General features: G+C 36.1%; 1 protein-coding gene across 1 annotated transcript in view; it reads right to left on the bottom strand.

The window, feature by feature from the left end:
• Positions 1-349: 349 nt before the first annotated feature.
• Positions 350-26,637, bottom strand: part of METTL8 (methyltransferase 8, tRNA N3-cytidine) — a 29,460-nt gene continuing 3,172 nt past the window's right edge. The window contains exons 3-12 of the mRNA XM_082312655.1: positions 21,697-21,852; positions 17,114-17,205; positions 11,986-12,377; positions 11,351-11,400; positions 8,822-8,885; positions 8,352-8,491; positions 5,101-5,207; positions 4,941-5,006; positions 3,532-3,754; positions 350-504 (exon numbers count right to left, since the gene is read on the bottom strand). Of these exons, the coding sequence (XP_082168781.1) occupies positions 3,570-3,754; positions 4,941-5,006; positions 5,101-5,207; positions 8,352-8,491; positions 8,822-8,885; positions 11,351-11,400; positions 11,986-12,377; positions 17,114-17,205; positions 21,697-21,852 (1,252 nt within the window). The 3' untranslated portion in view covers positions 350-504; positions 3,532-3,569. The remainder of the gene's footprint in view (positions 505-3,531; positions 3,755-4,940; positions 5,007-5,100; positions 5,208-8,351; positions 8,492-8,821; positions 8,886-11,350; positions 11,401-11,985; positions 12,378-17,113; positions 17,206-21,696; positions 21,853-26,637) is intronic.

Here is a 26,637-nt window from a genome sequence, read left to right as displayed (position 1 = left end):
AAAAGAAAAAGCAATCTGTTCTGTACAGAAGGAAATAAAACTCTCTTGCTTCGATCCTAGAAATAACCCAGCCAGCAAACTTTGCTGCAAATGTTTGTGTGTATATAGCTCCTGTGGAAACCGCTTAATTGTCTACTATGCGCAGGAAAAGGGGGAAATGAGGCATATGTCAACAGATCAAAGAGCACACCGGAGCAGTGAATAAAGATCACACCACAAATCAAAATGAAGTAGCAAAATTTAATGTTAAGTGATTTCCACTGGTGTTTAATACAAATTTCAGGATGGTTTGTTACAAATTTTTAGTCATTATTAAACAGCAGAATCTGCAGATTAGCTGAGTCACAAGCAAAAGACAAAACAGAAACAGCAGTTTCCAATACAATAAACTTTTGCCTAGTGTCACTAGAGTTCCTGCTGTCTCCCCGTCTGCCATGCATTTTGATTTTCCTCTTCAGATTCAGTGGATTTGTAGATATGGCACAAGCACCTGCCTTGGTTTTGCTGGAAAAACAACAACATTTTTTATATCAGTTAATTGTTATTGACTAGATACTTCAGAATTAGTGTATGAAAAAAGGTTGGTCACTTTCTTTACTTTATAGCTGTCTTGTACTTGCTTAAAAACTAAGCAAGGTCTAAACCAGTAAGTACCATTCTCATGTATCCCTGTACATAAATGTAATGCAATACCAGTGGCGATGGGCAAAAAGTATGCGTTATTGATAAAGCAAGCCAAAGCCAATGAAGCCCAAGCTCAATTCTAACAACATTATCTTTCTCTAATTGCCATTTGTATACATTCACAAGTCTGCTTTACCAGCATAGGAAGTCATGGTGGAAAAAAAAAAAAAAAAAAAAGGAATTGACAATTAAAATGTTTAGTATTTATATAATGTGTACTTCTATAAATTTATATAATTAGGCATTTCAGGTACATATCTGATTAAAGAAATAACTTCACGTTTCAAAAGTGAAGCTTACAGCTTCTATACTATACTTCTATACTGGGCACACTTTGTTTGCAATACCCTAATTTTTCTTTTCCCCAGAAATTAATTAGCAATAAACCATTTTAAACTGCATTTCCTATATAGTTATCTGGATCTCTTTTCTTTCTTTTATTTCAGTAGCTCTACTTGCCTTTCTTTTGCCAATATTGTAATATCAGTTTTCCCAACTAATACAGGTAATTTGAAAGTATTTCAAAAACACGTCCTTGATTAAGCTTTTTGAAAACTGAACCAAAGACAAAATACATAAAGTCCTACTTAGATTCAAAAGTTCTTATCAGGCATGATGTCTTTGTCCATTTCCCCTTCTATCAATCTTAGAACTGTTCAGATAGTTGCAGTTCACTTTACAGTAGATATTCTGCACTTACAAATAGTAGCTGATCTTATTGCTTCTAAAACAGGCATCATCATTCTAGAAGAGACAGCCAATACTTACACTGCAAGGTGTGGAAAAGAAACAGCCAAATTTGCTCAAGGCCATACAAGAATTCAGGGTTTGGTTTCTTCTGATGTCACATTTTTGTTAAACTAACAACACAGCATATTAAAATCTTGCCAGAATCAACATATCAGTGTGAAAGCCAAAGCAAACATTTCATTAGCCTCTACACATGGAAAATCTACATCACACACATGAATAAAACTGCACGATGCTCAAGAGCTTATCATCATCACCCCCTGGAAAATTCTACAACTGAAAATGCTTTGTACTAGACTAAGAGCTATGCATACTCAGAAGTCATGATTAATAGCACAGGGTAGCAACCTAATTAAAACATAACCAGATATTTATTTACATTTCCCATGCAGATGCTACAGTCTGTTAAGACTTAGGGCTTGAAGAAACACAGCTATGTTTTAACTTTTGATTTATACCACAGGAGTTTTACTGCAGGTTACAATAATGCCATTGCTAACCAAAGCTTCCTAAGCCACTTAATTCATGAAACAGTATCTTACACTAATGGGAGTTTAGAATACACCAGAAATGCAGGATCAGATCCTACCTTCAAAGACCCCTTATTGCACCTCGTTCTTGAAACAGATCTGGGTTTATGGAAATTAAGCAGGTCCCTCATCTTGTCAAAGGGGATGAAGATACTTAGCATCTAAATTTAGATAATTTATTTTTTTCTAGAAGACAATCAGTTCTACTTAGCCTAGCAGCTAACAACTTGCAAAAAAAATGGGTTGTCAGCTGTGACATGCTTACCCTTCAGATTAAAACAAAAGCAAGAAAAGAGACTTTGAGAGTTTAATTATAGTAATGGCACTCAAAACTGCATGCATGTTATAGATTACATGCATTCTATATCCTTGTTGAAGTAAGAGATATATTTTATTCATTCACCTGTTGCTTGTCCTCTCCTCTTTGTGGCTAAGTCGTTGTAAAATTACATTTAAATAGCAGAAGTGGCATCTTTAAATACTAGCTCAACAGCCTCAGTATCATGGTCTGCATCTGCAAACAGTGTTTGCATTTTGGTTTTCTTCTTAAAAGCACTTGACGTACCAGTGTAGTCCTGTCCTTTTACTGTCTCTCCACAGGGTCAATACAAAAACAGTGTCTTTTTTCTAAGACTCAAGCCCTAAGAAAGCAACCTCTCTCTGTAAACAACAAAAATCTAGCTGCCATGTAGATCGCCATTTTAGTGTGATTACATTACCCCATAACAATATTAATAAAATGTACTCTGGACTACTCTTTTTGCTCCTCCCTCAAGTGTATCTGACATATCATAAAAATAATGCTTGTATTTATCCAGGCAAATGTTAACTATTTGGTTTCAGCACTCTTTTGGCATTTTGGTAATTCTTTTCTACATTATGTTCAGTTTACAACCTATGGCACTTTAAATTTAATGTATGTGTCACTAAGCTGTTACAGAGACTTGAGTTTGGCAAGTTTCTGATGAGCATGTAGATGGAAAGTGGAGACTTCAGAGGAATAAGTCAGTCACAGTGGAGGATGCCAATCACTGACTAATCTGATACCTATGCATATCACATGCAGTTAGTATGAAATAATAACTTACATGCAAATTAGAAAAAGATTTTGTCTTCATTATTTATGCATCAAGAAATTTCCCCCCAAAGAGGAAATACAGTTGCAAGACACACAGAAGTTAAAAGAGACATGACTCAGAAATTAACACAGCACAGCTTGTAGTAATAGTGAGAACAGATATTCTGTTTCTCTAGATCTCTGAAACAAATAATGCTTCAGTCTAAAACTTTTTACATATTGTGAATTTCAAATGGAACAAGATACATGCTTATACTCATTGACTATTCATATTCAAGGAAGTAAAATAGTGCCTGGTCACAGGTATGAATAGATTAACGCATATCCCTTTATTGCATATAAAGCAGAAGTCAGAAATGCCTTTTTTTTCCCCCCAGATCATTTTCACACACATACATTTACAAAAAAAATCAGGGAAAGGTTTTCAGTTCTATGTATTTCTCCTTCTCAGTGGCTAAAACAAGATTTATAGGAAATATACGTACTCACATTTGCCTCAGTTTCTGGAGTTCACGGTACAATTATCTTTAAGGGTGCCTTTCAGTGGTTTCTTCAGGATTATTTAGAGGTAGCAGCAATGGTTTTTGGAACTTGCTTTGTATCCAAACTCGCTGCATTTTCACTTTTTTCTTCCTGTTTACTTGTAATCGCCGATCAACTAAATTCTGTACTTCAGTTAATCCAGCCAAGTTGAACATGTTCCGTACCTCATCTATTTTCTCATATGAAGAATTATTGTAATAAAAAAAAAAGAGAGACACTTGTAGAATATAGTAATTAACAACTTCCAGTTCAACCAAAGATGGAACTAAATCTGTTTTGTGATTTGAAAAAAAAAAAAATCAGGGAAACTGCCTGTAAGAAGTCTTTTGTTAGAAATTAATTTTCACAGCTCTTGATTTATATTACAGTAAAAAATGTTATGCTGAGGCCCAAATCACATTGATTATTACTCATGGCATTCATGGATCCTCTTTCTTCAGAGGGTTCAGTATGCCAGAGTTGAGGAAAACAAATGCATGTCATTTGGTCACTGTTCGCATAGTATCGAGATAGAGCTATTTCACCTGCCCAAACGACAATCCACACATTTATGCCAATGTCATTATCTCCTTCTTGTCAGTCACCACTGGAAAACTTTAAGCTTCTTTGTCATGAGTAAGCACAAAACAAGACAGTTAAAAACTGAGAAGGCTCTTTGAATTCAAGTGATTTCCCATACATGTCCCAGATCCTCCTTTTCACTTCTAAAATTACTCAGACTGGGATAAATCCTGATCCACTTCTATTGCTTACAGTCGAGGTTGCAGAGGGTAAAAAGAAAAAAAAAAAAAAAAAAAAGAAAAAAAAAAGGTATTGTGATGCTCACTTTCACCATTTCCAGTAGCTGGGCTAAAATATACCAGTCTAAGCTGACTGCCAACAGAACCAAGTGAGTGGACGGGCAAAGAGCAATAGTATCCATAATCAGGAATTTAAGTTCAGCTCCTGCAGAAAAAGCAGCCTCACAGCTCAGATTCACCAACGTAGCAGAACAAAATATCAGAGCACTGCTACCAACTGTCCTCCCAAGCATGTTTATCTCAATTTTAAGAAAGAAATCAAGTACATCTTTAAGTAACATAATTTGAGCGTACCATTAGACACAAGATGCTTAGACAAAGAGAAATTTCCAGTGATGTCTGCAAGCAATCTTGCAGGACCCCAGATGCAACAAGTGTACACATAAAGGGAATTATTTTCTCACAACAGTTAGCTTTGGGCTTAGTAATAGCAGAGAATTAAAACAAAATCACAATAAAACCTTCTTTAAATTTCTGTTCTAAGATGAGCTTTTATAACACAAATCATCTTGAGAGACACTCAACCCTTTCTATAAAAACTATACCATTTCATACCTTTGGTAAAGAAATATACTCTGGTTCCATCTCCTCGTACATAAAAATTTTCTGATAAGCAATGACCTAAGAAATTAGAGCAGTAATGAAAAAGGACATGTCACTTTTTTCAAAAAAGAGTTAAAATGAACAGTGAACTACAAAAGCATTCAGGAATTACCTTTTTTAAAACGAAGTTGAGCTGTATCGTATCGTCCATAGTCTCGAAATAACAACATTCCTCCAGGTTTCAGTAGTTTAGCCAACCTATTTACAACCCCTTGCATCCTTAGAAATAGATGGGATACTGGTGAAATTTGCAAACATAACTGTTTTTTTCTAGATGCTTGGAATATACATAGATTTCCAAAACTACAGTGAGAAGATGTGTCTATATTTACTATAAAAAGGCCAGGCACTAGTGAACAGGAAGAACTCTCTACAAAAAAGCCTCTAAACCCAATATTTAAAAGGCACTGTAAGAGAATACACACTGGAAAGAGAAAAGGAGCCCTTTTCCTTCACTTCAACAGAATCTCAAGGATGGATTAAAACACAGTGTTTGAGTATATGGGTCAGGCAGATACATGACAAACAATGAATGAACAGTTAGCTATGTGCATTGGTGAGCTAGACTGAGCCTTCTTGCTGTAGATAGCAAAATCAAGGGCCTGGAAGGCAAACAGAAATTTACCTGATTTCTTTATGGAGGTACTGATCATACACACAAAATCAGTATCTCCACACCTAATGGCTGAAAATGGAAAGACGAATCTGAGTAGTGCCTCAGGAGAGGAATCTGGCAGAACTCCATCTGGACATATTGCTAGTTAGAGGAGGAAAGTCTGTATCCTGCAAAATGCTGAGAAGTTTGTGAATCTTGGTGGTATCTAACATCAGCTCTTCCTTATCAAGATTACACCAGCCTGCTGTATGTATGATAGGAATAAGTACCATACACAATACTCTTTCCCCTTCACTAGACCAGAGCATCTTCCTTCTCACTTTTTAACCTTACCTTGGAGCTTCTTATAAATACATTTGCATTACTCTGCAAAATACATTACTAATGAATAATGCCTTGGGTTTGCCTCACTCTTTCAGAATAAACTGAAGGACTCAGGTTTTCCACATTCATGAAAGACCAAAAAAGGCAGTCTTCACCTGGCAGGCTGCAAGGCAGAAAAGTCCACTTGCCTAATTCAACCCTTCCTCCCACAGGGAAGTGGATAGACCATGTAGAAGATATGGAGCCAGAGTGAATGCAAAATGAATGGAAAGGAAAGGCAGGGTGCTGTATCTGAAAAGAGCTAAAGAAGAGTAAGTCCTACTTAACTATACAAAATCAGCACACCATTACTGTGTACCAAGACAACATCCTTACACCATCCCTGTCTCTCAGGTGGCCTTACCCCCTTGCCTCAAATGTCAGAACTCAAACACTAATGCAATTTGGTCCTTATGCAACAGCAGTGCAGGCATCTTACCTTGATTTTTAAGGGACAGAATTAGGAGGTAGTTCAGCAGAAAATAATATCATATCTCCAAACAAACAAGAACAAGAAGCAGCATACACTTTTTAAGCATGGAATTCCCTCAGAGGAAGCCAAGTGCTTTAACAGTTGTCCTCTTTGCTCATGCTCAACACAGGCAACCAAGCGTGCTGCCACAGACAGAAAAGGCAGCACCACCTAAGAATAAGAGACTGTTCAAGACAGGTAGTTGTGCACAAAATTACAGACCGCCTATATAAACATAAGTTTTGTGCACATAGGAAAAAATGTACATGCAAAAAAAGTGAAAGTGCTTTGAGAACTCTCATCCTGTAGGACTAGAGCATATTAATTATATAGCTTGAAGAAAGTTTAATACCTTTCAAATTCTGCAATCAACTTCTAGAGGGGCCTTCTAGCAGAATTGAAGTGTGTTAAAAATGGGGTTCAAGAGTAGCAATTACAAAAAACTAAACACAACAGCCTGAAGAGAAATCACTAAGTAACAATTGTGTTGAATACAAATGTGTCCCTCTCATGTATATTTTCCAGGTCTCAAAAGTACAGAAGTTCTGCATCATCATTCTCTTGGTTTTCTTTTTCATTTCCCACTTTCAAAGTTTCCAGAAAAAACGTATACTGAGCAAGATGAATCTGCATTACATTTGCCTTTATGCAGTCATTTTAATTCTACGAGATGACAGTAATGACTAATAAATCTTTGGAAAGTGGGTCTTACAACACAGATAATTACACGGAAATCTTTATGTGTGTATACACACACGCACACAGAAGCATCCATGTCAGCCTTTAGATGCTGACATGGGGAGAAGAAAAAAAATAATAAAAAAAGACAAACACATTCTCAAATGACTAATAGGAAAAGATCCACAGAAATTCTAACAGAACATCTGATTACTGCTTCTACAGGCAAAGCAATTGAATGAATGCGTCTCTATTGTCCAATTTCTTCCTGGCAGCATCACCGCAGTTACAGAGATCTGAAATCTACTGCTTGAATTGTTTTTGAAATCTGGACCCAGGCTTCGCATGACTCATGTGCTCATCTCTGAACAAACAGGAAGGAGTAATATCCTATATGGGAAAAATTTTTCTGTAAAGCTAATCATTAATAACTTAGGCAGGGAAACAGTTCTCAGACTTAGGCAAATACAGTTCTGTTTGCCAAGCCCATTTTAATGACATTCTTAAAGTAATAAACGTATTACCACACATACAGCATGTATTTCCCTTCATATGATCTAGTTAAAGGAAGAGTTAAGGAGTTTAACTTACATGCCCTCTTTTGCATTTTTCCCATTAAAAAAAGGGCATTTTCACAATCAGCCAGCCTTAACAGTCATAAAGTTCGGTTCATTAGACATTGAGAGGCATTAGTAACAAGGCTAACAGCACTCAACATAACACTATGCATGAAAATTAGATCAAATTTTCTTAATCCAAACGAGTTAAGTTACAAAATTCTGAATGCACCTTGGTTTAAAAGGCCTGCATGTAAGCATTTGTGTGTCGCTAAATCAGCAGCCTAAGTCTTTATCAACATATTGTAAGGTGTTAAATCATGAATGTTTAGTTTTGATCACTAAAAATAATTTCCTTCTAGACGACTAGTGGTCTGGTTTTTTTTTTAATTTGTAAGTTTCTTGAATCACTGTCACTTTTAATAGGGATGTATTTAGTTACAATATACCCCTTGTATTTTGATGGAGACAGGAGGCTCACTCATGAATTAGCCTGAACAGCTTTTCTCTTGAAGCCTGAAAATGGGAAACAGCATTTAAAATACCTTGTTTTATATATATATTGTAGCTTACTAAATAATAAATTAAAGATTCATCATCTTCTTTTCCTATTCTTGAAAACCTCCAGTGATAAAAGAGATTTAACCCATTTGCTTTGCCCTTTAGTCTTCATTTACCTGTCAGGATGAATAGTAGAGAGCACAAAGACAAGGAGAATGACATCCAGGATCCCATCTGGAAAAGGATAAGGTAAAGCATCATCACACACATCATGAACAAAGGCAGAACACCAGGCTGAATTGTAGGACGAATGTGACTGTCAGGAAAAAGATGAAAAGAGGCATAGAGAGAACAGTAGTAGTTAATACGTTTACTGTGACTCAAGAAACTTTTTCTTCAATTATTCAGCATTGTAAAACATTTCATATAAAAGCCTATTCTGTCTGGTATCTTACTCAAGCTGAGAAGCAAGCTCACTGATGGTATTCATTCCTCTCTGCATAGAGTAAGACTTTGTTCTTTGGAATATTGAAAACTTCAGTTAAAAGTTGTCAAAGCCATTGCATTCTTTTTCATGAAGACGGCTTCCTGGCAGCCTCCTGAATTACAGGCTTATAAGGTACTCTAAAGCGAGCATATGAATTACCTTTACCAGCTCCACTGCTCCTGAAGCAAAATCACAACAGTATAGAAAGGCTCCAGGTGTATTGCTAGGAAAACAAAACCAACATCAGTTAAAAAATTATTATTGTAAAAGATTAAAGTCTACATCAGTGTTCATGGAACTACAGAGGGCCCTTTGGGGTTCTCCACAGGTTTGATCAAGCATGCCTTATTGATGTCTAGCACATGGAAAGCCACATAGGCTGTAATGAACCAATAGGGCAGACAAATTCATAAGAATACCAACAGGCAGTTAGTATAAAAAGGAGAATTATAGCCTTGTCAGGGAGGAAGTGAAAAGGAAGAGAAAGAAGGTCACAGAGGGCTGTCAGGAATGATGACAATGTCCTGGTGTTGTATTACATAAATGCACATTAATGGTCACATTTTCTTACAGAAGCACTGCATTAAGTCTCTATCATTAGCCCATGTATGCAGTTTAATTAGCAATATGATTTGGGCAGGGGTGGGGTGTTGCAAAAGTCATCCACAGTTCTGTAGAGGCTTGGGTTCCCATGTGCCACCTTGCTGTGCTTTTGATTAGATTAAGCAGTATTGGTTGTTTCCCTCCATTACCCCCTTTGTTTCGTAAGCCTAGATGAATAAGAATTTCCTGTAGCACTGTTTTCCCTTCCTTTCCCATCCAAGACTAAGCCAGCTGCAAATTTCTTCGTACCATTCATCAGATACTAGTAACTCTAGGGAGAAATTTTTTTCACCTCCAAAAAATTCATCTAAGAGAAACTGAGCAGGCCCCTCAAAACATACTGAGGGATGAACTCATGGTCAATTCATAATCAAGTAATCTCTCTTAAAAAAAAAATTAGAGATTTTGGACAGACGATTTCTTTAGAAAGGGAATCGGTAAACTCTGGCAGTGCCTAAGATCTCACAGTATACACAGCTGAGTTAGTGACCTCTCTGAGGGCTCAAAAGGAGAACCCTTGTGGACCAAAATATATCCCATCCTCGTCGCTGAGCAAAACTTTTATCAGCTCTGTGCCCACCATGAGAGTTTATGAGTTTGGATATTTGTCATGGATGAGGACAAGCAGCCAGCCAGTCCCTTGGGAAAGGTTAAGCTGATTACCCAACTGACTTGTTAGGATGTTATTTCAATTTTTTTAGAGCCGAATAGGAGCTATGTAGAAAGTCAACTTAAAACAAAAACACAGCTTGATCTGGATGGTGATTTCATGATGCACTGTATTAAAAAGCAGTAACTTAAATTTTAAGGGGGGCAGAGGGAAGTGGTTTAAAAGTTATGTTACAAACCTAAAAGTGGGAAATTTTTTTGTAGCCAGAGTACACTCATACTTGACACTGGCTTCTTTTTATATGCATACAAAAGGCAATTTTTATATTATTAAATTCAGAGTAAAACTGGAGTAAAGTCAGGCCTGCTAAGAGATAAGAGATGTTTCCATCAGGTCAAGACAAATGTGGGAGTTGTTCAATGTACCAAACAATGTGATTGACGGAAGGACTTCCATAAGAATAGAGATCTCCAGGAAAAATACCTAATGAGTGGATTCTTAATTATCAGAAATGCCAACCTATGACTAATGCCTCCTGTGAGGAAAACACAAAAGTTTGGCTCATCTTTTTTAATACAGCCACATGATATCTTTTCCCTATATAGTGTTACTTTCCAAACTTTTCATATGAAATAGGGCTCCCCTTTCATTACATGCTGTCTAAAGCAAAGCATTTGTTGTGGGATGAAGATGCATTGCTAACATTAATAGGTTTCACGTATGACCCTGGTGCATCACTCGATTCCTCCTGCTCTCTGTTTCCATATCTGCAAAATGGAGTATTTTTGTATAGTGGTGATGCTAGCATCAGAATTCATATATAGAATAACGAACTGTGCCATACTCAAGCTCTTGCAGGCATGAATAAAAAGAAATCTACTCAACCATTGATACATACACAGCCTTTCCAATAAAACCTTCTTGTCTACATGGAAGGGAGGACATGCTGTCATAACAGCTTTTTCTAAAACCGTAAGCTAAGTGGATTAAGATGTTTCAAGGAATTAAGTAATGCAATACAGGACTTGTGCCTTCCTTGACACTAAAACCTGAAGCAATATGAAAAAGTGTACCAGCCAAATTCAGAAATAATACAACTTCTTACCAGTAGATCACATGCCATTATCTACTGTCTCTGATTTTGGCCTTTTGAAGAGGTATCTGGTAGCTTTACAGTGACATATAAGACAAGAGAACATTTCACCTGCCTGAGATTAACTACAAGAAATCAGTCTGCATGGACCTGAAGACAAAACTTGTCAGCAAATATGGTCCTCCCAAGACTAGGGTTGACCAGTATGAGGAGTATCTTGTACTGATGCTACCAACATTACCTGTGGTCTGCAAGCAATCAGAATTTCAGGGCTGTAAAACAGTCCACTCAATACTTCCTGCAGCACTGGTCTAGCACCAACATTTGAAGAAAATTAAGATGCAAATAGAACTTTCATATTTGAAAACCCAGCACTACATACCATAGAACTTTCAAAATAGGAAAGACGCTGTTTCCAGCACCACAACCAACCTAAAATCAGCAGAGAAACAACAAGTTAAAATAAATGAGCAAATAAAACCTCATTTTTTAAATTTTTGTCTTAAATTAGTTGCTAGGTAGGACCCATTAGACTTGAAGCTATGTTGAACAGAAAAGGTATAAATAGCTCGTACCAGAATTCTCAAATCACTTCTATGAGCATGTTTCTCCTCAATATCTTTCTAAAGTTAAGAGAGAATCCATCTCTCAAACTGCACAGGAAAATGCCATATTCTTGTCCAATTTCACCATTTGGCAAGGATGCATCGAGCAGTTGCACTTTAAGACAGAGCACTTTAAGAACAAAGCACTAAGACACAACTTTCCTTAGGAAATTAGAAACCCAACTTTCAGTGAAAATGGAATCTGACAATCTAGCCCTAAATTCTGATGTGGGAGAAACTTTAAAGGGAAAACAAAGCCCAGTTCCTACGTTTCTCTGAAAGCTTCTGCCATAAATGAATGCAGTACGTCAAATGCTAAATGTTTACTTTCTTGATACTTACTGTCTTTATCAAGCTTTTGAACAATTAAGTGGAGCTCTATATGATGGGTAGAACATTTGCAGTGCATTACCTCTAATATTCTGTAAGTGGCATCACTACCAGGGAAGGATTCTAGCCTGCCAAGTTCTTCTCCACAGTTTTTACCCTGAGGATTGTCAGTAAGAGATTTTGCTTGGTTTTTATTATATACATATCCTTGTACAGAAGTAGAAACACCTCTGAAATTTTTCTTCCAATATTTTTCCTCTTCCTCAAACATCTCATTTTTGTGTGAAAAACTGTTGGTACTATTTATTTTTGTGTGTTCCGAAGATCTTTCTTCTGTTTTCAACTCTTCTCTCCTTTTTTCTGGAAGAATTTCTGGAAACTCCAGAAACAGCCAATTGCGATCCTTGAAAAAGTTATTTTTATGAGTCTTATAAAATTCATTCCAATATTTACTGGCTTCTCTCTCATATTTATCTGAAATTAAAACAAAACAAAACTTGGTGAATGTGAGCTTAGCTACAAAATATTGTAAAGCAACATGGAGTTTGGACCCCAAATTTACAGTTCAAAAATCCATAGTTTCCCACATTGTACACATTTAAATAAAAACATATGGATTTTGGGCCTTGCCTTAATCTGTGCTCAAAATAACTCCCATGAGGGTTTAATTAGATTTTATGTCACTTAGGATGGGGCAGACAGGCTTTCTGCATCATCTTTTTTTTGTTTTTAAATGTAGTGACATAATAGAAGAGCATCACCAAAATATGCAATCGGTAAGTTTCTTAGACAAGGTTTCATGTCTCAAATTATAAAAGAAATGCATCTTTTCAATTAAATGTTCTCCATGTTCTTCCTATTTAAGAAATACTAAATTGAAATTAATTTCACGATTTATGAAACTCTATGAACAATTGCAAATGTGTTGGTAGCTAGTCATCTCTCAAAAAACCCCATCAATTAGAAATCCAGTTCTGTGAACTGGAGTGATAAATGCTACTGCATAGCCAATAGACAGTAATTCACTCTCAACCATTCAACAATGCAGTTTTGACAGAAAACAACAATACAGTCAGAAGCAACATACTGGCTTTATTACTTTCAAAACACTTCAGAGATTCTTACAATAGATCTTTGTCTTAACTTTTAATTCACAAAACATTCTAACTGAATGTTAGAGTATCAAAGAATAGGGGGATTTCACCCAGTCAGGGAATTCATACCCATTTTCCACAGAAATTTGTCCAACTTTTTCTTAAAATACCACCTTTCACATATGTTTGACAACTTTCTTCAGTAATATATTACAGTCCTTTACCATCTGTACAGTTAGAAACCTTTTCCACTACCTAACCTGAAATTTCCTTATTGCAATTTAAATCCAGTAATTCTTGTCCCATTAACCAAGCAGATAAAGCAGATTCCTCACTTCTCTTTGCAACACCTATTTACTTATTTGAAGTCTTTTACTGTCTCCCATAAACAATCTCTTTTTTAGATTGTCTAAAGCTAACTCCCTTCTTTTTTCCACCAAAGTTATGTTTTTTTTAGACTTCTGACCATTTTAATTTTTCTTCTCTAGATTCTTTCCAATTGATTTACTACTTTCTGGTGCTGTATTCTGGTAAAGGCATTATCAACACAGAGCAAAAGGAATATTTTACAAGCCTTACAGGCTGTAATCCTGTTTATAACTCCCAGCTTGCCATTTTGCAACAGCATGACACTGCTGATTCAGCTAGTGATTCACCACAACCCTCAGATCTTCTTCTGCAAAATGACTACCTAGCCAATTGTTCCAGAACCTAGTATTTTTTTCAAGGAATTATTCTGCATTTATTTTTAGCAAATTTATGTCTTTCAGATCCTTTTTTGCCACCATTTGCCCAGATCTTTCTGAATCCTAATCCCATCCTTCACCATACTTGAAACATCTCTTCACTTAATATCATCTTCAAGTCTCCCATTTCCTGAGGTCACTAATGAAAATACCAAGCAGAACTGGACAGGGAACAAAACACTTCTCTGCCCAGCACAGTCTTCCATTCTGAAAGGATCTCTCTAGGCATTCATTCACCCAAAAGCAGCTTCATTAGCTCTCGCTTGCCTAACTTGCTTATGAAAATGTCAAGTAAAGCAAGTCAGAAGCCTGACTAAGGATAAATTTCAGGACGTCTGCTGTTTTTTCCTTAACCCCAGGGCTTGTAACCTTCTCCAAGAAGGAAATTAGCTTGATTTTACATGATTTATTCTTGAAAAATATTTGTTGGCCAGCATTCGTCTGCTTTGTTCTTCCAAATCCAGTGTCTGCAAGCTCTGGATTATCTCTTCCAGTATTTTTCCAGGAATTGAAACTAATTATCTGACTCTTCTCTTTTCCCACCTCCCTTTGTTCAAAAAGTAAATATTCTCTTTTCTGCTTTCCCAGTCATCCATGTACTCTATGGATGTACTTTGCAAACTGTTCTTTCTCAGTACGAGAACAAGATCTTTCCTCCTTCTCACTAGCACTAACCATGCTACCCGCTGGACTGCAGCTAACCCTTTCAAAGGAAGGCTGATAAAAAGATAAGAATTACAGCTTTTTCAATGTCTCTTTTTTTGATGGTTTTCCCTTCCTCATCCCTCCTAAGTACCAAACCAAATATTTTTCTTGGTTTTTTCCCCTCATTCCCAAAGCATTTACAGAACTCTTTCTTGTTACCCTTGATGTCTCTTGCTAAATGTACATCATATAATGTGCCTTTTTAATTTTGTCCCTACTGACTTACACTGACCCATTAATTCTTTTACTATAAATGCACAGAGTAAATATATGGTGCATTTCTCCTACTACTGTCATTTAAACCTTAACACACTATTTCCTAAATTGCTACAGCTTTTCAGAGATAAACAAGGCTGAGAATTATCATTAGAGGCACAGACAGGCAGTGGGAAGTGGCAAGGAGGTGGCAGAATGCCTTGTCCTAGAAATCTGCATAATTTTTAAAATTTAACATTTAATACATCCAATTGTATTATTAAAGGGCAAGGCCCAGCCATGCAGAGTAATTGCACAGACTTGTTTTATAATATAAGTGCAGAGTTGATTGAGGTCATATATACCAGATGTCAATAGTGTAGATTGCACATTCATAGATTGCTCAGCTTCAGTATAAAAAACAAGCCTACTCAAAAGGTTCTTAAATCATTATCACCCCTTGTTATAGTCACTACTTTTCTAAAAGTCTGCTCAGAACCGTTGTACTTAAATTTCCATCAAGTTTTCCAGATTGCAGAATTGAAGAAAGGGAATGGCTAAAGTCAGCCTTTCAAATTGTATTAGTATGGTATTACATAGGTTCAAGTGAAAGAGCACTTCACTTTCCATTCTTTCACTGGTCACTCCTGCACCACTGTGTAATAACCACACATGCAGTATTATTATCAATTTTTTGTTTCTTTTTGTATATTTAAGTAGCCTGACTACTAAATTTTCCAAAGCATGTAAAAATGACAAAACTAATAAACGTATAACTTTCTGAGACAAAAGAATCCCTTACTTAGTCAATTGATTTTTCTCCTTAACAGAATCTTTCAACACTAGCAGGCATGCCTGAGAAGAAACTGGACATGCTAATAAGTAAATCGAATTCCTACAGGTAGTATCATGAGTTCATTCAGTTTAACTTCTCTTGTTTTAACAAGGGTCACCAGAACTATTCTATTTTAGTGATATAATAGTATTGTTGAAATCTGTCTTGTCTTTTTCCCCTTACAGTAGTTTCCAAGGCCCCAAAATAACCTGCTCATTAGCTTCAGTTTAGTTCATTGTTTATACAAATAGGCCAAAATGTACTTCCACTTGCAGAATGAAGCTGAAGCTTTCTGAAGGAACACTATCAGTGATGCTCACCTATTCAAGTTCTAAACAGAGGGGCATTCATAGGAAACATCCTTGGATTCTTGTATTTCTTGGCAATAGACAAATGCCTGATTATTCCATTTCTCACCAGCACAAACTAAGTTCTAACTGATTGTAGATGAAGAATGAAAGGTTCCATGAGCCACATGGTTACACTGCTTACTTTTCAATTATGAGCTCTTTTTCAACTTTTTATACAAACCAAACAAAAATATTAGATGTCATTTTCGAAAAACATTGTACGCCTGTATTTAGATAAAAAATGCGAGAGGTAACAGAAAAGGGCAGTATGACAATCCCAGAGCATTCAGAGTGATGAAGGGCACACAATCCAAGACACATTCACAGGTAATTCAAATAAGCTCCAACATGTGCCCTAGTTACATCAATGAAACTGAGCACAGGATCATAATGACACTATGTAATTTGACAGGTTCAAGACATGCTAAGTAAACTGAAGCCCAGGACATCCAAGTAATTGTTTTCAGAATATCTTTCTAATAAAGGCACAAATTAAGAATCCAGTCTTCTATGTTACTATCAAGTTGATACTTCAGCTTTAGCATATATAACTATCCTAGAGTTTAGTCTAGGGTTTAGTTTGCCAGTTTGAACCTAGAGCTATCGTTCTTCAGAAATGCAGAATACATTAAGTTTCCCTTCTGAAGACAGGCACGGAATTCCTTAATCATTTACAGAGTGGACACTGCATGATGTATTGGAACACCTTCCACACAAAGTGAACACACTGCTTCCTGAAGCACTCCCAGCTCAGCCGGGCCAAGGCAGCAAGCTGGCACCAGCTGGGACCAGTGCAACTTTCATGGCACTTAACTGAAATATGGTGCAATGTACAAACACTAGCTCTCTAAAAAGTCCACAAATCATTAAAAAGCATTTGAATACTGTACATGGGAACTTTCATCCCCAGCACCCTAGCTGGCTGCAAATTCATTCCCTTTGATGAAGTAACAATCCTGTAGGACTCCTACTGTAGTAGGAGTTTTATTCTGAAGAACTGTAAAAGGAGCCAGAACTTGCAACTGCATCACAGTGATGTACTTGTTTTACATAGAGCCTACTGCCCCCCCAAATGCAAAATTACTCAAAGTAGTAACTGAATTGCCAGAAAAACACACTTTGAGACGATCTTTTGAGGCAACAATGAAAAAAAAAAAACAACCAACCAACAAATCTAGACAAGAGAATGTGGAAATAAAAAGTGTTCCTTGATTTTAAAGCATCTTTAAATGCCTTATTAAATAGCATTCAAATAGGAATTTTTAAGCCATTATGAATTTGTTACCTTGGTCTTCCCATTGGACTTTCACAAGTGAGTTCTCTGCCGCTTTTTCCTTGGCATTCTCCTCTTCTTCTTGTGACCACTGCATGTGGTCCCTGCAAGAGGCAGTTGAAGAACCAGCCTTTAAATAGGATTTACCATAATCTTTTTTTTCCCCGAGGGAAAACAGTCACAAATTAGCTACACAGTCTCAAATACATTTTCTTTTTGAATGCAAGATAATGACCACAAGGAGACTTATGGTTAAAAACTAAGTTTCAGTGTATGATAGATAAAAATTAATTACTAGTTAGGTAAAACTCAAGTGATTAAGAAAAATCTTCCAACTGCAAAGAGGCTGAAGTAGTATGCATTTTTTTCTTAATAATAGGATTAACATACATGTTGTAAATTGAATGCTTTTATAGGAATGTATTTTGAGTGTCCCATTAGAATTGTGTTTAGCTGGATATAATAACAGACCTGTGAACAGGCAACTTGATGCAAGAAACTTCTCACATTACTAATGTTTATGATCAGGAACAAAGGTCATTTAGCAAAGGAATCAGCTGTTCCTGAAACAGGGAGCATAATCCACCTATTCAAGTGGAACAGGGGGAATTGATGAACAGGATTTTACTTATTTGGGGAATATAGACAGGAAGCATTTAGAAAAAAGAAAAATGAGACATTCCTAAGAAAAGACAAGCAGTGCTGCAATGGTTCCCGAGTCTATGCTATCTATATTTGCGTAAAGTGGTTCACTAAATGTTATATTAATCCATTAAATGGTCACAGAACCAAGCCAAGATCTGACCCTCATGACTAAACTGCCTTCACTGCAGATTCTGTTTGGACCAGGCCACAATGGGGAGTGCTCAAATATGTGCTGCTGGCAGCTTTTAAAAGCAAATCAGCTGTCCCTCCAAATTGTCCAGTCTGAACAGTTTTAGAAATCTGATTAAATTAGATAATATAATTCAAGGTATCTATTAGATCCTAATCCTACTGAAATCAATTAACTGAAAGCCTATGACTAAAATTCCATTGGTTACTATGGGAAAAGGAACAAGGTGTCAACTTGAAAAGAGTTGATTGTCTCTAAAAGCTAACGAGCATCTTCCTGTTCCATGCTTGGTAACACATAGGTAATTTAATTATTAGACCTTCACTGTTCCTCTTTTGTTAATTGTGGGAGACTAGTTGGTATGTATTTGTCTGCTTGCCTCAGACTTGATTTCCGCATCTCTACTGAAATATTTCTCATTATTGTCCCAGCAGGTTGCCTCTCCCCTTCCTGTATTTGTTCGTATACCAAATGTTCCTGTGCAGTGTCAAGGCTCTGACAGACGTGCTGTAGTAGAACAAAACTGAATGACCGAAGCATTACTAGGCAGCCATCCTCTTGCAAAGGCTTGCTTCCCTCATTGCTATCACTGGTTTTGACCTTGCCTATTCTAGCAAGCTGAAACCGAGGACTACTCAGATGGCAATAATATACAGTCAGCCCTTCTGACAGATGACTTGCTGTGGTATAAGCTTCAGCTGATCAATTTTAATCCATCATTGTGTGTCTGTCAGAGCCCTTAAGGGGTCTACACACAATACTATAGGTGCCTGAAGTCCTCCATCTTCATCAACAACTTTTTTTTCCTTTTGTCCCTCCTTGGAAATTCATAAAGCTGAAGAAAGATCTTTTGGCTCTTTCCTATAAATTTCTATATGGAAGGCCCCACACAGCAGGACTGCAGCAGCACTTCTTGATCAAAATCTGCAAAAGAGGGGACATAGCATATTTCTTATGCAAACTATTTACATAGTTTGGATGCTTCAAATGAGGCAGCTCCTTCAGCAATACAAGCTGGCAGGAAGACAGAATACAGAAGAATTCTAAGCACAGAAGTGTTTAAACACAAAGTGTTTTAAGCTGAACATTGACAGCCACAAAGGAAGCTATCCATTTTAGCCACACCAGGAACTGTTAACATGAGTAGGCCTGACATGAGATCAAGCAATGCTACTTTCAGTTCAGCTTATGCAACTTAGCCCTTTTCCATTAACTTGTTTGCTAACACAGGGTTTAATTATCTCTGAAAACTAACATGTGAAAACTATGCCAATTACTAACCTGAATAGAAGCAGACATTTTTTGCTCCAATGTTTAGCATTATTCATTACTTCTCTCTCGAAATGACAGAAAAGCACTGCAGCAAATAACTAAAGCATTAGTTCCCAAATTTAATTTGCTTAGTATTCCTAGCAGCAATGGTGGCAGCTCTTGGCTCCCTGCCAATTCACACACAGGCAAAAAGAAGGATGCCACTTTAAGAAGTACCAAAGATGATGAGTGGAAAACAAAAGGACATAAATCCTCATACATCAATGCTAGGGAAGATGAATCTCCTACGCTCACCCTGCATGATCTATTTAGCTCAACCACCACTCATCCTTATCTCCCTAGAGAGAACCCTGCTGATTCAGCAAGCTTCAGATCCAAGGACCTCCCACCACTTCATAGCCAGGTTCTTGATTTATCAAGACCTTCGCAACTTCCATGCAACCTCTGCTCCAACTCAGTTTCACCTGTTTTGCCTTCTGAGCTACATGGATTCATCTGCAGATCCACTTTCTGAAGCCTGTTCCTTTCAATCCCATCTTCACAATCCATCCCAACCACCTGCATCATACTTTGATAACTCTGTATTAGACTGTCACTGAATGCTAGCAAGAAAAACTGAAGCTACACATGACCAGTTATTTGGAGGGAAATTAAAAAATCAAACAAAACTGAGTTTCGTCAAGGTACAATGTTACAGAAAAAGGGTGGCCTTTTTCTTAAAATCTTTCCCTACCTTGACTATGTAGCCTATGTTTGAATCAACATTCACACAAGTGAAGGATTTTTCCACCTAGCAGGAGGTACCAAGTCTGGAAGATGCTTAAGAACTACACTGCATATAGATTTATGAAACATGAAGATAAACTTTACACTCTTTTAACACAATAACTAGCCAGCTTCCAGCTTCCTTGACCAAAGAACTTACAGAACTTACAGAAGTATAGGTAACTCCAGATTTGGCCTTAAGGTGGTTTGTGTTGGGGACCATGGCTTGGGGACATCTAGTTTAGAAAACAGTAATAGGTGACAGATCTAGCTGCATATCTTACCTCATGAGTTAAGCCCAAATTTAGAGACTAAAAAGAGTAACGAAGATATTAGTTTATTAACCAAAAGACAATCTTATGTGTCATATTCTTCTCTTAAGACCTTTCTATTCATCAGAATTTTATTAGAGAAGCTTTTGAAATAATTTAGTTTAAAAAGTAAAATGGACCAATTAACAAATAAAATGGACTACTAAAAAGAATAGTAATTAAAACAAACAAACAAACAAACAGCAAGTTGGAAACTTAATTTCAGAACAAAAGCTTGTTCAATAACATCTCTGACAGTTGCCAGCAGGGGACACCTCTGAAGAAGGCGTAAGAACTGCAGGTTACTTTTATGAAGTAAGCTTAAGCCCTGAAACTTGTCATCTGTTACTCCTATGTTATGATACCTATTGGTTATCATTAGCCACATCCAGTCCCTTTTCTGATTTTGCTAAATCCTTGCTTTCAAAAATGGTGTGTGGTAGAATTCAAAAATATATTTTAAAATTATGTGGAAAATAATTTCTTGTATAGCTTCTAAACTCCCCACTTCTCTTTTCATCAAATATTCCTTGTTCTTAAGTTATGAACTATAGGAATAAAAATTCCCGGTCTTCCAAATATCTTAGGTAGATATTCTTCTACTTTCTAGATAGATTTAGATATTCTTCTATCCTTCTAACACTTCCTGTATCACTTACTGTTTTGTATTTGTCTCCATTCCATGGTCAAAAATCCTAGCCTTTTCAGTCTCAGTTTTCCTACTGTGTTGACTAGCGTTCTCACTCTTTTCTGAGCCCCTATTAACCATGAAATACCTTTTAGAGATGGAGATGTACTGCTGCAAATCAGGGCAATTCTTATTCTTGTTAACATTTACATGTTAATGTTTTCTCTGCTATTATATCGTTTATTTATGTTAACATTCAATTTACTTTTTTTGACAATCGTGCACTGTATGGACACCTCTGCTGAACTATCTGTAACATCTTCAATACACCTTTAGAAGAATACAAGTAATTTACATGTTCTTTTCAAAATGGTGTCAATTTTAGAATACAGCGCTAATCCAGTATGCAACATTATTGTACCTAACTAGTAACTTTCTGCCATTATAAATAACATAGACTATCTTATCTCTACACTTTCTGTTTCCTAATTCATTACTGACCTATAACAACATTTTGGCTTTCATTCCATGACTATTTCCTCAGCAGCTTTTTACGCAAGTCACTGAGAACTCATAACTGTCAGGTTACTTGTGACAATCTCAAGTTTTCTCTAACACATCTATTCTGGCAGTCCGTTGTTATATATATATATATATATATATATATATATATATATATATATATATATATATATACATACACATACACACACACATACCATTATTCATCATAGTAAATAATATACAAATCCATATGAAAATCAGCCTTGAAGAAACATCTCACCACATGTTATGCTCAAAAACCTTAGAAGGATCAGTTAAAATCCGTGATCCAAGTGGAACCGCTGGTCGTCTACTACTTTGGTGTCTCTGTTGCATCTTGCTTTTCCTCAGACATAAAGCAGAAAGCCTTGTAATGAAATTCATTTTGTTCAGAGACCTGAAAACACAATTAACTCAAATTACAGTTTTGCTGTAACTTAATTGTTTATGTCGCTTACATGAGAAACTGGTGAAATAATCAAGCACCAATATCAGCTTTAGTAATAATCTTTTACTATAATATCAATTTAAATGCTTTTTAGAAAATAGCAACATCCCTTCAGTGTGCTGAAAGCCCAAATAATCCCAAAGTAGGCTACTGGAATGAAACTAGTTGAAAGATAAATTATTTGGTATCCCTTCAAAGCCCTATCGGGCAAGAGAAAAAGAAAGACACAGTGAAACAATAAACCAAGTTTGACATTGTACCTTTAAGAAGACAAGCAAGAAGTGATCAGTAAAGAAACCACTTGTTCTAGTGGGTACACACTGTCATTGAGATTGACATTTTTCACCTCACTCACTAGGTAACCATCTTCAAAAGATTTCATTCTAGAACTGTGAAAAAAAACCTGTAGTTTTACGCTTTCAGATAGGAGATGAAAGATTTTTTTTTTTTTAAAGTGTAAACATTATGCACCAGAAAGCCTTCCAAAATTTCTGCCATGTATTCTCCTGATCCTTGTTTAATGCCCTCTTTGAAATGAATGGTTTTAAATGTTAGATTTCTATTCATGCAAATTATAAAGTGCTTGAGATTTTTCTATTACATGTATAATTCTGTCTTATATCGCTGTATTTTACTTGGAATCTCTTCATACAGTATTAATAATGAAAGGTAACAAGTGTGTGTAGCTAGTACCAGCATTTTGTCTTCTTCGGTTTTTTGGGTTCCCCCCCCCCCCCCCCCCCGCATATTCTTGTTAATATAGGCTTTCTAGGAGACGAGTAAAATAAAATACCCCTCCTACTACTTTTACCCTGAAGTGCTTTTGTTCTTTTTTTCCTTCAAGTGCTCTGCATATGACTTTAAAAATTTTTCTTAGTCCTATTTTTTCCTGCCTTTTTTTTATTTGAGTGCTTCTTCTGTATAAACCACACATACAAATTTAATGCACTGAAAATACAAAATGTAGTTACAAAAGAACAGGCACAAGACATTATTAGGAAACATTCTGTGCAAATTGGTTACAAAATGAAGAGTTTTATCTTGAGGAAAATAGTACTATTTGATCACAAGTCTTGTACTGTGAATAAAAAAAGATTAATTTGTACACATCAATACAAAGCCTGGCAAAGGAATCACTTCAATTAAATGAACAATTCCTCATTTAAGGTGTACTTTTGAATGAGTCATGCTTTAAAAAGGGCATTGTTTATTCATTTTAAGCCTACAGGGGAAAAAAAAAAAAGAAGGAAAAAGATTAAAATTTCTTTTTATTTGTCAAAGATTAAATAAAATGGGGTTTGCCTTTTGGCTGTCAATGCCAAATAAAACCACTGATAAATTTTGGCTGCTGGGATTGCAATGTTACCGGGATACAGGGCATCACCATGCAGTGAAAATATAACATTTAGTCCTATAGAAAAATTAAAACCTCTTCTAATGTTAACGAGTTTATTATGGCTCTTTTTTTTTTTTTTTTTAAATGTGGCTCGGCAACTAAAACAATTCCAGTTTATACTTTAATTACTACAAACTGTTCGTGCTTTGTTTTTGAAAATATGTATGCAATTTTCATAACATAATGCATAATTATTAACATATATGGGATATTACAAAATAATAATTATGAGACATGAAAATTAAGACATCATGACCATTTCTGCAAAATGTGTAATTTACATAAAGGCAAAGTTCTTGAAAACAAAAACAAATAGAAAATCCCCCAAAGCCCCAAACCACAATCTGATCTTAAATTATTATTATTAGATTATAGAAATGCCTGGATAAAGATTCCATGATTATGTTGCAAACTGTTTACAAATCCTCTTCCTCCTTCAATCATTCAAAAAGACCTGAGTTAGTATCTTGCATTTCCTGTGCCAGCATTGATATTCAACATAAAATACAATGATTCAGCTGCTAGCCTAGTCACATAATTTTTCTTGGCTTTCTAAATCTCTCAGTAAGAACATGAAAAGATGCACAGATGGGAATTATAGTCAGATGACTAAGACAATCTTGCATCAGTAAAATCCAGGGATGCAACTCTTTTTATGAGAATGTGATCCTTTAAGTGATAATTGCACAATTTTAGCTGATAAATTCTGGAACATCAAAAAAATGCAAGGAGAGCGGGGTAGGTGGGGGAGTTAAGTTTACTGTTGCATCCAGTGCTAAATGTGAAGGAACTCCTTGAAGACATGCATGTATATCCCTGAGAGTTACAGTGATCCATAGATCGTGAGATTAATGGGCAATCTGGCTACTAAAAGTTCAAAAAGCATCTAAATGTCTTGGAAGTCTAAATTACATTTTTAGAAGCAAGTCATTGCTTGATTGTTTCTCTAATTGATTTTGTTAATGAAACAGGCAAACGCCCTTTCTCTTTGTCAGATAAGATGATCATACCCTGAAGCCATGACAGCAAGAAATGTTGTTGTCTGAAAGAATTAGGAGTTATTTCCTTGTTCAGAGCCATGGTCAGGAAGGCTTTACATTTGATTATTAATCAAAGCAATTCAACCTTCATCTTTAAGGATATTATCATGAAACTGAATTATATCAAAAATGCCTGTATTTTGTGGTAGCATACCTATTTTTCAGAAAAAACTTGAAAGAAAAAATGCACTTGGTAACCACGCTGAAAAGGGACATGGAAGACTTTTTTCTCCTGTGGAGCACTGCCTTTTAGCCTTTAGAACTTTGTCATTGTTACATATACAGATCAGGTCCTCAGTTTAGTTGAGAAACTTTAAGAAAACAGCCTTAAAATTCTTCCCCTCCCCAAACAATCTAACACGGCACCTTTAGTACAGCTTTTTGAAGGTGGACATGCAGAAGAAGGTATACACATCAACTGCCAACTAGACCTCAAATAATAGATTTCTAATTGATGTTGGCATTAAAACCTCTGAGCAGTCACATCCACAGAGGAAAATCTAAAGACACGTGAGAAAAGAACTGTTCTAATCTTGTTTTTTCAATAGTGTATTACACACCAAAACATACATAAACCGCTTCATTGATGAGTAAAATCCTTGAGAAATATCAGTTCTGAAACAGATGTCAGAGGAAAAAAACAAACAAACCAATCAGAAATAACCTGTCATTTTTGTCCAAGAACCTAGTTCAATGAACTTAGTGGATGAAAACATTTTGACATTTGACTGATCTCCAGCTACAAAGCTAACAACTTCTTCCATCTCCAATCACTAAGCCTACTTGTAGAGCCTCTATTACAAAGAAAAAAAAAATAGCCTATATTAGGAAGACTACGTGCAGCTTATGTTACATTTCTAGACAGAAAAGTATTCTAGAAACAATGAGCTTCATATAATTACTTCTGCTTGGCACCTAGAAGCTTATCTACATGACATCTGACAATTAATTCCCAATGCTCTCCTGTAAAGCGCAGCTGATCTGTTTCATCACCCTCAAACACTACCAAAACTCAGAACACCTTACAGAAAACAGATGCAAGTGGCAATCATGGACACAAAGTGGAAAAGTTCTTCAAGATAATGGTAACACAGAAGGTATAACTATGAATTACCAGTGGTTATTTTTAAAATACATACATATTAATATTTCCTAATATTTCAAATGGGGGGGGACGGGGGCGGCGGGACTTTACTGTCAACCAGACTCATTCATTAAGTGAAGGCTTAACGCTATTCTATTCTAACAAGTGATTAAACATGCCCTCTTGGGGCTTCATGATTAGTCTTTCAATGATATACTTCCAAAAAATTGTGCACATTTCAAACAATAGGATATTTACAACTTTTCAAACTCAGCAGATCTAAAACTCTCAACTGTTTTTCCTTCTCAAGCATCATCACTAGGAATGATGCAGACCTCCCTGTGGGCACACAGCAACTTCAGTAAAACTACTGCAGAGCACTGACTGCCAAGGAGAAAAGAAAAACAACACAAAAAATTATTTCGATTTATTCTGACTTGTGTAGAGACAACAGTTAACATTGGTTAAAAAGCAACAGCAGATAAAAACAACCAACCAACCCCCACCAGATAAGATTTTAACCACATGTACAGAAATGTTGAGTAAGAAAAGCCTGTTCTTACACCACCTGCCAGGTAGCCTGTTAAAAAAGAGTCGCGCAAAGAGGAAATAGTTTATACAATGGTAGAGGGAGGGAGATAAAACTGCTCATTTACTGAAAACATCTACTTGAATCACCATACATCCAGATCAGCAACAAAACATTTATTTGAATCACCATACTTCCAGGAGATCAGCAAGAGAAGTTGAAGGTACATTATTTGGGATAAAATAATGTATGTAGGTACTATATAATCACTTCCAAAAGTAAGAAAGACAACAAACCGCTATTAGGGACAAGCAGAAAGCTAATAGTCCTTCAGAGTTTAAAAAAAAAAAAAAAAAAAAATTTAATTTCCTAATTTTGTATTCATTGAGAATTGTTTCTCAGCCCCTAGTCTCCATCTTGATACTCCTGTTGGAATTATTCTGCTATATAAACCATTTTTTCAATATCTTATAAAACTACAGGGTTTATAATTGTATTTTTATTCTTTTATTTTTAAGAAGCGATCATACCATTCCTATAAAAAAAAAGGAAAATGTTCTTCAATTGAGACTATGAACTGCAACATTAATTCTTGTTGGCATATGCATCTATTGATCTCAGAAGACAGCGGAAGCAAAGAAAGCTTTCTCCTCCATAGTGAGGGCATCAACTACACTAGTTAATA

This window comes from Platalea leucorodia (genome assembly GCF_965183815.1).
Source record: "Platalea leucorodia genome assembly, chromosome: 5".
Classification (NCBI taxonomy): Eukaryota; Metazoa; Chordata; class Aves; order Pelecaniformes; family Threskiornithidae; genus Platalea; species Platalea leucorodia.
This window is presented reverse-complemented; position numbering and strand designations above follow the sequence as displayed.